At 39.7% G+C, this 15,393-nt stretch overlaps 1 protein-coding gene across 1 annotated transcript; it reads left to right on the forward strand.

Moving 5' to 3' along the window:
• The first annotated feature begins 338 nt into the window (after positions 1–338).
• On the forward strand, positions 339–6,269 carry SCG2 (secretogranin II). Its single transcript, XM_007058182.3, has 2 exons — positions 339–489; positions 3,943–6,269. Exon 2 carries the CDS (start codon positions 3,957–3,959, stop codon positions 5,829–5,831), a length of 1,875 nt encoding a protein of 624 aa, XP_007058244.1. The 5' UTR covers positions 339–489; positions 3,943–3,956; the 3' UTR covers positions 5,832–6,269.
• The last annotated feature ends 9,124 nt before the right edge of the window (positions 6,270–15,393 follow it).

Consider the following 15,393-nt stretch of genomic DNA (forward strand, 5'->3'; position numbering starts at 1 on the left):
GATTAGAAAAATAATTTCATAGCCATTTTGGCTGGTATTGTCAAAGAGGGTGCTGTGAGTTGAAAGTCACAATGCCGTCTATTAATTGTATGCAGATCACAGAATGTTCATTGTAGTTTTTTAAAATTTTTGTTGAGGGGTTTTTCCCAGTGTTCTTATCTCTGTTATTCAGAGGGTCTCTTTGGCCCTGAGTCTTTTTGATTCTATGAAAACTGTAGTGATCTCTAGAGGCAGACAGAGGGCATAATTGTACAGAAGAATTATCTCAAAAATAGCCCAAACTTATTTTTCTCCAGCATTCTCTCAACAGCTCTGCCGTGCTTGTGGTTTGTGACTGGGTGAGGTGACGTCAATGTGGCAGTGCAGAGTCAGGTGATGTACAGTATAAGCAGAGGGAGCTGTTCTAGTGCTGAAAACAGTCCACAAACTCACCGCAAAACGACAAGGAAGATCATGCTTTGGGTTCGCTCTGCTATCTAAGTCACACAGGTAAGGGAGCTTTTTTCTTTGTACTTTCAAAGACTGAATGTAAAGTTGTTTGTTCAGAGCTTTTCCCATTCCACTCTACACTAGGAAACCAGCACAATTAGGGACCATAACAACCTGATGCACTTCATTTAGCATAGAAATAGTGTTTTCCAGATGAATGAATCTTTCTCTTTTGTATTTCTTACCTATGATTTAGATATGGATTTAAAAATAATTAAAAGGATATCATTAAAATACTGAATAAGTGGGAAAAGTTAATGGTTCTTCAGCTAGTGATTACAATTTGACATCAGCTTAATTTGTTCGCTGAAGCTATCACACATCATTTAATGTTTCTCTTTGTGATTTCATTCACTCCCAATGGTTCACTGGCATGTTTAAAATAATTGTGTAAAATAAGAGGTTGCCTTGGATACATGTACAGTTCAATTAATCTTCCACCCATCTAAACAATCAAGTATGCCAATTCAGAAACCACTTGATTTACAAAATACTAAAATTCATCTTAATATGAACCCTAGTTTGTATACTAGCAATAAGACAAACTTTTAAGGAAGCTAATTGACTGCAACCAATTTTAATTGCTCAAAAAGCAAACAAATGATGAAGAGGGTGTGTTGCATTTTCACATTTTCCTTACAGACAAGTCCCATAGGGATTCCTGCTGTAGTTCACAGAGCATTATGAATTCTGTGCAAGTTCCATAGGAAAGCTTATGAGTTTTCATGCAAAATTTTAATTGGAAATATTATATTCCTATCAGAGCACCATGTGAATCTACAGGAAAGGGCTCAAGGGGAAATATTACTGCTGCCATGGAAACACCCCAGAAGGGGAATTTTGTTTTTGATTGTTTGCCTCTTCTCAGAAGACCCTCTGTCACTCTGTATTTCCTTTGACAGTACACATTTCCCCTCATTTTATGAATGGTGACTACTTAATTTGATGGATAAGAGTCTGGGTAAGAGATGACTTCTCTCTTTGTTAGGTGCTAACAGGACAGCACAATACAGACTAGCACCACAATTCTACAGCTGTTGGGAAAACAGCTGTTTTATCGTAATGTGCTTTAAAAGGAATAATAGAGAATGTTTTTATGGATTTGACATAATGAAAAATGTACTCTATTTTTCTCATATTTATAAATTAGGATTGGGGAGGAGCCTATTTTCCCTAAATAAGGTATCACATTTGTAATCTAGTTTCAGGGGTTTTAAAACAAATTATATACAACTGTTATTTTCAAATATTTCAAATATCATCTACCAATAAATTGGAAGTGAAACTGATCCAGACAGAAGTGCATATGAAATATTCAGAAAGGAATTAATAAAATATCATATCTCAAAATGAAATATTTTTTAAATAAAATGCTAGTCGAATGCCAGTCTAAACTTTGCCTGTGTTTATCCTTCATGATTTTACTTAGATTTTCCTGAGTTTTACAGAGGATATAATACTGTATAAATAGCATGTACTGTCAGAGGCTGAATTAATCATCTTTATCAGAGGGAGGATTTTAATGGACTGTTTTACCTGGAAGATCTAGATCTATTATTATGAAATAATTTTTCAGCAACTTAAAATGCACAGTATTTTATTTATGAATAAACTAAAGATTAATCAATAACCAACTTCTCCACTGAAAAACATTAGCTTCATTCTATTGCAACTATAGGTTCTAATCAACATAAAAATGTTAACTGTGCAGGGTTTTGTGGGGTTTTTTTGAACTGATTTTATCCCTTTCAAAGCTAAAGCCTTTTCCATAACAGAAGGTACAGGGTTCTCTTGCTTTTGTTTAAGGATACAGAGAGATGGTGTTTATTGATTGCTCTGAAATAATCCATTCTGGAGTATTAATACGTGATTGGATAAAGTATTTGATATTCACAATGATAATTTGCTGCAGGCATGGAGGGAAAAAAAAGCAATTGTGGGTAACTGAGGCTACTTTATTTGCTTTATTTTGTCCAATTATTTCATGTTAAACCACAATAAAGAATCATCTGAATGGAAACACTATGTGTAAGTTGAAGTGAACATATCCACTGTTACAACCATGGGTAAATTCTACTCTGTGTAGGTCCTTCTGCTAGTATGAATCACTAACATCTTACCAGGATGTTTTCCATAGGCTCATGGGAAAAGTGAATGAAACAAAATAAGTCAATTAAGCTCAGTGTTTTTTTTCTATCCTAACCATTTTTCTCACTTAATGTACTTTATGCATGACTGAAGGAATAATATAATTGAATTGGGTAAAATAGGCTAGTATTTGTTGTAGCCAAGTCCTTTGCGGTGCTAAGCATCTCCTAGGAGTGGAGTCTTTAACCTCAGTTGGTGGCGAGAATGCCCAGTACCTTGTAGGATTGGGCCTTTTATAGAAATATTTTCATATGTTGCAGTGACATGACTGTGTCACTCATATATGATGGGTATAATATTTTAACTTATTTTACTTCTGTTTTTTTATAGAGCAAAATTCTCTGGTGCCGTGCACTTCCACTAACTTATGGGGCTTTCACGCATCAGAGAATTTGGCCCGTAATGCCAAGATTCTACACGTGTATCCATCCTACTCGCTTGAAGTGAATGGCAAAACACCCATTTTCATTTCAAAGCAAAACTGAAAGACTGGTTAGCCACCACAGAAGAAATTGCCACTCAGCCTCTGCCTAACCAAGTCCATTTAAAAACAGTGATTTAGGAAGGCATCAACATATGATACCCTTAAGGGACAGAATAGATTAACCCACAAAGGGTCTTAGCTTTCCTCACTGCCTATGGAAAAGTTAACAAACTTGTGTATTAATAATATTCTTGAAAAGCAGCATAAGGGAATATTTTAATATTTTTAAAATATTCATACAAGTAAACATATAAATCACCTCATGATTTTATTGGCCATTCTATCACATTGGCATTAGCCTGGAATAAAACCATTCAGTGGAGTCAGTGTAGTAGCAGACTGGACAACTGGGCAACAGGATTCTATGTACAGTTTATCACTAAGATTGTATTAATATTTTAGGCCAAATTTTCAAATGCCGATGCTCAAATCAGTATCTAGATACATAAATGGGTATTTTATGAACTATGTAGGATTTCGGTTTTCTGTTTAGATTGGAAAATCAAGTTCCTTTATATATAAGTTAACTTTATTAGGGGCTTTTTACCTGCCAAAGTATGAAGATGCAAAGATTTTATCATTTCAAACCAGTTGGTTCCATTAACCTTATCAAAGGAATGACCCAAAAGACTTCCAGATAAACCCACAATAAATCTAGAGTTGCCATAAAGGGATCATATGGGAATGCCATTGGCTTTTCATAATTAATAAAAACATAAATACCATGAGTTCCAGTTCAAAGCAGCAATCTCAAATTTGCTTTTGCTTCACACTTTACTAACTATCTCTGTATGTTAACTGTCCTTTTTCTTTATTTTAAGGAAAGATTTCAAACATGGCAGATACTAAACCCTGCTGGCTTGGAGCAGCCTCCTCTCTCACCTTTTTCTTTGTCCTAATCTGTTGTGTTGATGCAGCATCAATCGAACCTTATCAGCTGCTTCAGAAAAACCCAGACTATTTAGGGAAAAATTTACAAAGGCTCCCAAGCCCAGATATGATCAAAGCCTTGGAATATATAGAAAATCTCCGCAAACAAGCTAACAAGGGAGAAAATGGCCAAGATTACAGTTTCTATCAAGGTGCCCCATTTCTTCTGCAGCAGAAAGAAAGCAAAGATCAGAGTCATCTATCAGATAATAGAAGAGATTCTTTGACTGAAGATGAGTCACAATGGGTTAGGTCAATGTTGGAAGCCTTGAGGCAAACAGAAAAAGAGTCAAAGGCTGGATCAAAAGAAAATAAACCATATAGTATGAGTTCAGATAACTTCCCAGCTGGAGTGAGTGATGATTATGAGGCTTATAAGTGGCCTGAGAGACGACACAAACATGACAAAATGCCACATGTACATGATGAAGAAAGTTCAAGAGACAGTCCTTTCAAGCGCACCAATGAAATAGTAGAAGAACAATATACACCCCAAAGCCTTGCTACTTTGGAGTCTGTCTTTCAGGAGCTGGGGAAAATGACAGGACCAAGTAATCACAAAAAAGAGAGGCTGGATGAAGATCAGAAATTGTACACAGAAGATGAAGATGATGTATATAAAGTTAATAATATTGCTTATGAAGATGTAGTGGGAGGAGAAGACTGGAATCCAATAGAGGAAAAAGTGGAAAGCCAAACACAAGAAGAGATAAAAGATCATAAAGAGGAAATTGATAAAAATGAAGAAGAAATTGATGATGAAATGAAGAGATCAGGGAAGCAAGCCTTCCTGGAAGATGAAATGAGGAGAGACAGTAAAGATCAAATGTCAGATGACATTACAAAGCTAATGAATTATTATCTGAAGAGGCTGATGAGCAATATTGGAAATGGCAGGGTAAGGACTGGACATGAAGAAAAAAGGGCAGGTATATTTTTGGAAAAACTTGATCCTCAGTCTATCTCTCAACTAATAGAAATCTCAAGGAATTTACAAATCCCTCCAGAGGATTTACTAGACATGTTGAAAACTGGAGAAAAGCAGCAGCAGAGTGAAAGGGTGGAGACGGAGCAAGAACCAGAGCTCCCAGAAGATCTTGAGGATGACATCTCTGAAACCAATCTAGACCACACAGATATATTTAAAAATAAAATGAACCCTAAAAATGGTTACATGAGGCAGCCAATTAATGTTATGCCAGATAATCTACCTGAAGACCTCAATATTGAAGATATTGTCAATCTTTTAGGGACTGATAATTTAGCTAATCAGAAAACCTCCTACTTTGTAAATCAGCTTAATGAAGAGAACAGTTTTCCAAGATTTTCTTACATTCCCAGAAGACCTAAAGGACATCAACTTCCTAAAGCTGCTTGGATTAATGATTTGGAAAGACGACAAATGGAATATGAAAAACTAAATGAAAAAGATGAAGAACTAGCAGATTACTTGGCAAAGATGTTGGCAAAATACCCTGAAGTTATCGATACAAACCAGCTGAAACGCGTTCCAGTCCCAGTTTCATCTGAAAATGATCTACAGGAAGATGACCAGTTTGAGCAAGCAATCAAAGAACATCTAAATCAGCTGGGACCACAAGAATCTGATAAACTAGCCTCACTCAGCAAAAGGCTGTCCATGGCCCGGGAGAATGACGACACACAAAACAGGCAGTATCTGGATGAAGATATGTTAGTGAAGGTGCTGGAGTACCTAAACCAGGATCAATCAGACAAAGGAAGAAATCACATTAATAAAAGGGCAATGGAAAATATGTAATTGTTACCCACATATAATTTTTCTGCAATGTTTTGATTTTTACCCCAATTCATTTGTGATTTTTCCCCCCTAAACAACTTGCAGTTACCGTTGAACAGTCTGCATAACTTTCTCAGAGCTGTTATTGTTTATGGATATACATATATGTTATAAATCTTGGATCAAGTAACAAATTGGTTCAATTGTTTTAAGGAGCAGGGTTATGAATTTAAGTAAAATCGTAATATGTAAACAAATGACCATTGCATTGTTGATACAACATGATAAATGAACAGTGCTATCATATTTGAAGTTTTTTAAATTAATTCAATTATTTTATTACTGTCTGTAGTGTTTTTTTGTGGAGTACTGAATAAAAATACAGCATATATATAGTTTTATTTATAAGGCTTTTTCTATTCTTTGTTTTATTGTTGATGAATAAATATTATTTCTGGACAGTAGACTGTGTTTCTTTATGACAGTTGATAGAATATGATTTTTAGGAGAAAACATTTTTTACTTCAATATCCAATCTTCCTAGCTTTAACTGATTTTTTGAAATTATTCAGCAGAAAATACTTCTGGCCTTTTGGGCTACACAGTCATGTGCTGGCCTGATTGGTGAAGGTGCTGAGCAATTGCAGTTCTCTCCTGGTATCATTTGGAGCTGAGGCTGAACGGAATCTTTTGAAAATCTGGCCACATAAGATGATTGGTTATGGATCTAGGGGAGGCTGATCTATTCAGCAGAAAAGACACACTGCACTGGAAGCTTATAAAATATATAAAAACAAGTGAAATCCAAACTTTTCATGACAGTTCTACATCTAATCAGGAAAGAGAAAGCTCCAGCAAGTAGGTTCTTCAAAATATCATAAATTTTCCCTATGTTGCTGTGTAGCAATCAGGCATTAACCCACAGCTATGAGCTAAGACAACTTATTTTTGTGACTATGGTAGCACAATGGATGGGGACTCCCTCCTTATATATTTTTTGTGTTTATAAAAATGATGACTGCTTCCCTTACCATTTAAAAAAGTTTTGGCTATTATGGCCCCACTCTGCATGGAAGTTTGTTCCATTAATTAGGCTCCTGGTAAAGGCAAATGGCTGCCATAACTGTCTTTCCTGGGTTATGTATCAGTCAAGGAAGGATTTAATAGCGAGATATAGCTCTGGATCCTTTAAAATTCTTCTCCAGTTCTTGTTAAGACCTTTTAGAGGACACCCTGAAAATTCTAAGGTTCTGTTCCTCCAAATGCTTATGCATACGAGATGGCCCCTGATTTTCAGGGGGACTATTCATGGGCGTAGTTAAAGTATGTCCAGGACGGAGGCCAAAGTAGGATTCCTCCCATATTCTCAAGCATCTGATCACTACTTATGGTGAATGGGTGTGGGAGGATATGGTTTTAGTGGGAGTGGGTCATAAAATAGCTAATAAAGATGCTATACAAGTGCTGCAGAGAGAAATGATTATTTTAGGTCTCATCATTATCCCTGTTCAACTGCAGTTTATCAGGGTTGCACTATCAGGGTTCCTTGCTTTGGGCTAGATTTTTTGTTAAAAAAATGTCTGTTAGTTGCACGAGTAAAAATGTATCCACAAAAATGAAACATACCACGCTGGGCCAAATTTGCCACTGGAATAACCTGGCATAACTTCATTGCTATTGATGGCGATACACTTCATCATGGCAGTGATGTTTCTTAAAACCGTTCATGTTACAGGTTTTTGTTTTTTGTTTGTTTTTTAATTATCTGATTGGCTAATGTACCAAGATGGCAGCCAAAGTAGGGTTTCTCCCATATTCCGTACTGATGTTGATTCAGCTGGAAGAAACTATGACATGATTAGCAGGCCTTAAAAAAAGTTAGGAAGTAGCCTACTGCTCGCAGTTTTCAATAAATAGTAACCATCAGGTTGCTTCCAAAGGACATATATTCCACAGGTAGCTGTCGTCAGCAAATACTGATCTTCTGTTTTGTATAATATGATGTAAATGCTAAACCACAGAATGACTGGAATGAATCCTGCCACTTTCATGTTAAAGTTCAACTTAAAAATTTCCAGAAGACATGATCTCGTTAGACAATACTACGCGATTCCATATTTTGCCTGTGCTCTAAAACTTATTTTCTTCATAAAAGACAAGATTTATAGCATATACACGTTTCACTGGAAATAAGCCATAGCCAGAGAACCGTGCTCAGCTCAAGTAGAGTGACAGTAAAAGAAAGTGTTCTCAATCATTAAATAGGTGCGGGATGGAATCCTCCACTCCAGGCTGGGACACCAGGCATGTGGCCAGTTCAGACACAGGATATAATGGGAGTAGCAGAGGCAGCCCCACCCCCACTTTCTCCAAACAATGTCTCACATGGATCCAAAGTGGCAACACTTACACACTTTCCCCTTCTATACTCTAAAATACAGAGCTGCCATGGCACTCTACTGCATAGTGTGCCATCTCCTCGCAGAGGTTCTCTATGGTTTGGCCCATTGCTCTGGCAGTAACATTGTTTTCATTGCATTTGTGCCTCTAAGTCCATGGTGGGCAACCCACAGCCTATCAGGGTAATCCACTGGCAGGCTGCCAGACAGTTTGTTTACATTTCAACGGCCACCCACAGCTCCCAGTGGCTGCGGTTCGCCATTCCCGGCCAATGGGAGCTGTGGGCGGCCGTGCAAATGTAAACAAACTACCTGGTGGCCCTCCAGCAGATTACTCTGATAGGCCGCGTACGGCCCACAGGCCGCAGGTTGCCCAGCACTACTCTAAGTGACCACATCAGGCCAATTGGGATTTACCATCACGATCTATCCCTATGTCACTGCCATCGAGCCCAGCTGGTGTGTTTGTCTGCTTTTCCTGAGTGTAGCTGAGCCTGGGCCCTCCATGAAAGGCATCAGGTTGAAGTTGAACTGATGGAGATGAGATGGGCAGGTAGGGGAAAGCATCTTGAAAGCATGGAGAGTATTGCTTGCTAGGATTACTAAAACTATGTGCCCACACTTCGTCACAATTGGGGAGTGCTTATTTGGCCCCAGTGGCCAAAAGTGCTGGTCCCCCGCTCCCCCGCCCCCTTTATGTCTTATCAAATGAGACTGCATTTCTTTTGAATCTAGATTCTACCAGTTATCCATGCCAAGGGTAAAATGGCCAATAGCGCCAAAGTCCAGTTTTCAGAAAGGACTTAAGAGTCCAAGTCCCATTGAGTTTTAATGAGACAAAAGGGACTTGGACTCAGCATTGCAATGGCTAAAATTTAGGCACCCTGCCCCCCCCACCCCCGGTGGAATCTACAGCTCTGAGTTATTTGCCCAGGCTCCCTGTACAATACATGGGGAGAATTGGGCACCTACGAATGGGATTCACAAAAGCCAGCACTGCCCAAACTAGCCAGCAGAAAGGGTGAGGCGAGGGGTGGGGTCTAAGCCCCTCCTTTACCCTATAGCCCAGGGGTTAGAGCACTCACCCAGGATACGGAAAACCTGGCTTCAAATTCCTACTCTGCCTTATTTGGAGTATGGTCTTAAATCCAGATCTCCAACTTCCCAGGTGTGTGCACTGCCCACCAGGCTATGGGCTATTCTGGGATGGGTCTGCCTCTCTTGCTTTTGAAACAGTTTCACTTTGTATAAAAGACTGAAACATTCATTGGTGCAGGGACTGGAAGCTGATTGTGCTAGGTGAGTGCTCTAACCCAGTGGTTATAGTGGCTATAGAGTCTTTCTCAGATGTCAGGATTAAGGCAGCTTTATGCACATCTTCCAGCAACAATTTATGCATTTACAGGGTAAGGAAGCAGCTGAGTGAGTGTTCTAGGTACCTAAACTTTAGATTTCCATGCTTAAAGTGCCAGTTAGGCACCTACAGCCCTTTGTGCACTGGACCCTAAATCTCTTTTGAAAACTAATCTCCCCCAACCACATTTAAAAATGTTACCTCTAGATTAAATTATCACAGTGTGCACTATATTGGACTACCCCTCCCACCCCTGAACAAAGATGTTTAACCAGCTCCCTGGGACTCACCCCTGAATGGGTCCCAGCTAGTGCAGAGTGGACACTGTCTCTGCACTGTTCTCTCAGTAGTTCTCAGCATCAGACTGTAGCCTCAAAGCCAGATTAAGGCAATCAGGGCCCTAGGCCTAGGTCAGGGCCCTGCCCCATGCCCCACTTGGAGTGACAGAGGGGCCTTTCTCCCCTACCAGGGAGTCAGGAGCAGTAGCACAGGGCCCCCTTCACCTCCCAGAAGTGGCAGCAGGAGCTCACTCTCCCCTCAGGAGCATCAGAGCTGTCAGCAGGAGTTCCCTCCCAGCCTAAGAATGGCAGGGATTGTAGCAGAGCCCCTCCAGTCCCCGCCACCCAAGACTTGTTGGGGGAATGTCTGTTTGCTTGGGCAGGGCTCCTGCATCTTGGTCCTGCCACACAGATAACAAGCCTTGTGGATATGGGGGGGGGAAGTGATAGATGTGGTATATCTTGACTTTAGTAAGGCTTTTGATACTGAGGTACACGACCTTCTCATAAAACAAACTAGGGATGGAGCTACTATAAGGTGGGTGCATAACTGGCTGGAAAATCATTCCCAGAGAGTAGTTATCAGTGGTTCACAGTCATGATGGAAGGGCATAATGAGTGGGGTCCTGCAGGGATCGGTTATGGGTCTGGTTCTGTTCAATATCTTCATCAATAATTTAGATAATGGCATAGAGAGTACACTTATAAAGTTTGCAGACGACACCAACCTGGGAGGGGTTGCAAGTGCTTTGGAGGATAAGATTAAAATTCAAAATGATCTGGACAAACTGGAGAAATGCTCTGAAGTATATAGGATGAAATTCAGTAAGGACAAATGCAAAGTACTCCACTTAGGAAGGAACAATCAGTTGCACACATAGAAAATGGGAAATGACTGCCTAGGAAGGAGTACTGCGGAAAGGGATCTGGGGGTGATAGTGGATCACAAGCTAAATATGAGTCAACAGTGTAACACTGTTGCAAAAAAAGCAAACATTATTCTGGGATGTATTAGCAGGAGTATTGTAGCAAGACATATTCTTCTAATCTACTCCGCGCTGATTAGGCCTCCACTGCAGTATTGTGTCCAGTTCTGGGTGCCACATTTCAGGAAAGATGTGGACAAATTGGAGAAAGACCAGAGAAGACCAACAAAAATGATTAAAGGTCTAGAAAACCTGACCTATGAGGGAAGATTAAAACAATTGGGTTTGTTTAGTCTGGAGAAGAGAAGACTGAGGGGGGACATGATAACAGTTTTCAAGTACATAAAAGGTTGTTACAAGGAGGAGGGAGAAAAAAATTTCTTCTTAACCTCTGAGGATAGGACAAGAAGCAACAGGTTTAAATTGCAGAGAGGGCAGTTTAGGTTGGACATTAGGAAAAACTTTCTAACTGTCAGGGTGGTTTAGCACTGGAATAAATTGCCTAGAAAGGTTGTGGAATCTCCATCATTGGGGATTTTTAAGAGCAGGTTGGACAAACACCTGTCAGGGATAGTCTAGATAATACTTAGTCCTGCCTTGAGTGCAGGGGACTGGACTAGATGACCTCTCGAGGTCCCTTCCAGTTCTATGATTCTATGATAACATTGTTTAGAAACCTGATGCCAACCCACTGAAGTCAATGGGAGTCTTTCTATTGACTTCAATGGGCTTTGGAAAAGGCTCCAGGACAATACATTTCTCAATTGTGAGGCTGTCCCATACATTATTAGATGCTCATAGAGAGACTTTAGGCTCACTTTCTTATATTAGATTACTGTGCCTGTGGTTTTTAAAATCTATACACAGAGTGGTTGTGGATCAATATTAAGGTCACACATCAGAGCTAACATCTTGTGTCACTTCTTGTACCTCAGAGGTACTATATAAGGATTTTTCTCCATGCCTCCAAAAGAGATGATAAAATAATAAACAAATCACCCTTTTTACTTGTCACTTGGAAATTAAAGTTTGATTTTTGCTTCATTTTCTAAATGATGACACGCAGTGGCTTATAAAAATAATGTTTATTCTGTTTTTCCATCGATGCTTGCTAAACAGAACTCCTCAGAGCTGCAGCCTCCCTTCTAGCCATGATGCGAGCATTCAATTCTGAACCAACAGGTTGCTATGGCAGCAGGGACAAGATCAGCACAGTGAGGGGTTCATTGCTTGGCCACTCTGTTAGGTGGTATCTGAACAATTCATCCTGGTGCTAAAGAACTTGCTGATTAAAATTGCTTTCAAGTTTCAACCTTGGTTTCTGCTTTGTGTTAAAAATTACATAGGCATAGCCTCCCACCCAGGCCTTTAAGCCTTAACCTTGCATTTGGATTTGTGCAATGAGCTCAATGAATTATTTTTAATTCACTTTTTCACTGACTCAATATGTACAAGCACTGTTTGTTCTACTAATTTCATTGAAACCAGATAGATTCTAATGATTTTGGAAGGGAATAGAGCAGTGGTTCTCAACCTGTGGCCTACTTGCGGCCCTATCAGCATACAGCTAAAGCCCATGTAACATCCACAGGCCATGCAGGTAGTATATATATTGTGTGGATGCAACCCACACAACACATAGCGAGCTGCATGTGGGGCCCACAATAGTAAATATGTTGAGAACCACGGGAGTAGAGGCTACTCAGCAAGCATGTGATAAGTAGTACTCAATATCTTCTGCAGAGACCAACTCTTGATAATGTATTTTTTACCCACAGGCTTTTTAATACATAGAAACACAAAAGTTATTTAAAAATAAGAAGGGTATGTAACTCAGTTTATTATTATGTCTTTAAGGCATTACATTTCTCATGAGAGGACATTTTTACCTGCAGGGAATCTGAGTTTCACAGGTTTCCTCCTCGGCCATTAGTTGACTGTTTACCAGAAGACAATATACCTTTGTTTACAAGTCAAGTCACATGATTTGTGCTGCAGCCAAAGCAACAGATTTATTTTTTAATTTGTTGGATTTATGTTCTCCCTAAGCTCGTGAAGGTCTTTGTCAAAGGAAAGCTCTTTGATGTCGCTTATCATACACAGGACCCCAAAGGATTCTGTACAAGGGAATCTAAATTAATCTTCTGGAAAAAAGAATGATAATAATGAATCTAGTTGATAAAAGGGAGTTTCAGTTTCTTAAATACGTACATGTGGACACATCCTTGTGGGCACTGTGCTCCCCCCAGAGAAAACACATGTGAAGAAACAAAGGGAGAAATTGGCCACCCATCTTCTGCCTTTCTCCATCGTTTGTGAAGATGGTGTGCTGGAGGTCCTTGACAAAGGGAGCCATGGAGAGATTTTCCAGGAATAGTCATGGCCTTGTTTCCTTTTCATATCTCCTCGCCCCATTGAACTTATACTCATGATAGCTGAGGAACAGCAGTTGGGTTGTTGAGAATGACATAATAGGTCTGCATGGTATAATTGAGCATCTTTGAGGTTTTAAGTAGATTTAACATTTAAAAGATTCACCAAAGTTTTCTGCTCTTCCATTCTCAGAAAGCAAATACAATAAATGTTTAATTCACTTGGGAAATACAGTGTAAAGCCTTTGTCACTAAAAAACAAATTAAAAATCCATAAAAAGTAGTTGCACTTTACCACCAAAAAAAAAAGCAATAAAATAGGAAAGTATTAAATAAAATAGTCTAACCCAGGTATGATATGCATGATTATAAAAACAAGACTGCAAGGAGAACAGTGCTTAAGAACATCTTGGTAAAGCAAGTGTAATCCCATGGTATTTAACCCAGGATCTTGTAAAGCAGCAGTTGTTTATAATTGAGTTCACAGGCTATAGTTACCAAAATGCACAAGAGAATGTCACATGGTTCATCATATCTGCTTGGCTGAGCCACTCCAAAATAACTCGCCAGATCTCATAACATATATCTTAGTGCTTCACTGTTTCTAGTACTCAACATGGTGTCTGCTCTCATTTTACTTTTTTTTTTAACGTTTTCCTTATGCATGTTATGGGACAAACAGTCATGCTGTTAATAATGCAAATAGAATGCATATTGTACCTTATACTGAATACCACACTTATTATTTTATATGAAATAAGATGTCTACACTTACTGTCTTTACTCAGGCAAAACTCCCATTGACTTTAATGAGTAAATTTAGCTGAATCAGACCTCCCAGAAGCATGGAGTTTAAAACTCTGCTCTTGGGATATAAGACTCTACAATGCTCTTTAGATTGTACGTTCCAGATAACTTAATGGCTAGGCAGGCAAAAGAATATGCTACACATGGATCTTCTCATCCTGCAGGCTATGAAGGGCCTGAATTGTCTCATATTTGTAATTCAGTACTATCAGCCTCAGCCAAAATGGGCAGAAATTCCACTTCCAATAAACTGGTGACTGATTGCCTTTCAGTATAATCTAGAGAGAATGGTATAAGGGGCCTTCTCTATCAAGAGCAGACAAGTGTTGAATGTTCTCCTCCTGCACATATCGCAGTTATCAGCAGAGCAAACCTTAAGGCAAGACAATGTTTGGTTTTCCATTTGTTTATATGCGGCTTCAACTAGTGTATATACTTTGCATGTTGGCTTAATTTTTTTTTGGTTGTTGGGGATATTTACTGGGGACTTTTGTTTACTTTGGCCATGTTTCCTTTTTTAAAGGAGTCAAGGCTTGTTGTAGGTACTTTTTGCTAGACACCCACAGGTCCCCAGGAACAAAAGTACTACCACGAAGGCTGTGTAAAAGTTGCTGAGCTGCTGGTATTGCAGAGTGAAATCTCCATTACAATGCACTGGTTCTGCTTTAGGTACTGCAGGAAAAGCAGCTTAATTGAATCAGGATTTGTAATATAATGCCCTGCTCCCTTCCCAGAAGAGAAGGCCAAGCATACAGACACCCACCCCCTGTGGTCCATCTGTGAGGGGAGGTGGTTGAAAGCCTCTGAATACATGTCCCTACGCTTCCCCCCCATGGGCGCACATAGTGCCTCTGAGGAGGGCAGAGAGCGCAATGGGAAGAGAGCAGGACAAATATTTCTGCCTTCTACAGCTGCTTATTAGCTGGTTTGGAAGAGATGGGCTGCTGATTGGCTCCTTCTAGCCCCTCCCACTGTGATTAATGCCTCATCAGGCTTGTGGCCAATATCTTAGGTACCTGGAGCTGTACCTCACTCAAACCTTCTTATAGGCTTTAGTCGACACTAGGTTTCATTCTTTTTAAAGCAATGTCTTTCTCTGGCTATGAAGAAGTTTTTGAAGCCTCCCTAATGCTGAGCAGCTAGTACCCAAACCTGCCCTATTTTCCTGGATGTAAGGACAAGAACAGAGTCTCCCCATTGGCGGAAGTCCTTTCTGCAGGTGCAGAAGGAGGGGGGGAATTCTACTGCTGAAATCGCTAGTTGTGGGAAAGGACACTAAGAGACAAGTGCTGATGCCTAGGGGTATGTCCACGTTTGAGATGGGAAGTGTGATACCCAGTTTGTGTAGCTGTACTTGCACAAGCTGTTCGAGCTAGTGCCGAAAACCAGCAGCATGTCCTACAGTGGCACAGGTGGCCACTGAGCTAGCTGCCTGAGTACAATCAAG

The sequence above is a fragment of the Chelonia mydas genome, chromosome 9, assembly GCF_015237465.2.
Source record: "Chelonia mydas isolate rCheMyd1 chromosome 9, rCheMyd1.pri.v2, whole genome shotgun sequence".
NCBI classification, from domain to species: Eukaryota; Metazoa; Chordata; order Testudines; family Cheloniidae; genus Chelonia; species Chelonia mydas.

Excerpts from the sequence above, each read along its gene's own strand:
- SCG2 (XM_007058182.3), top strand. The coding sequence starts at position 3,957 with ATGGCAGATACTAAACCCTGCTGGCTTGGAGCAGCCTCCTCTCTCACC.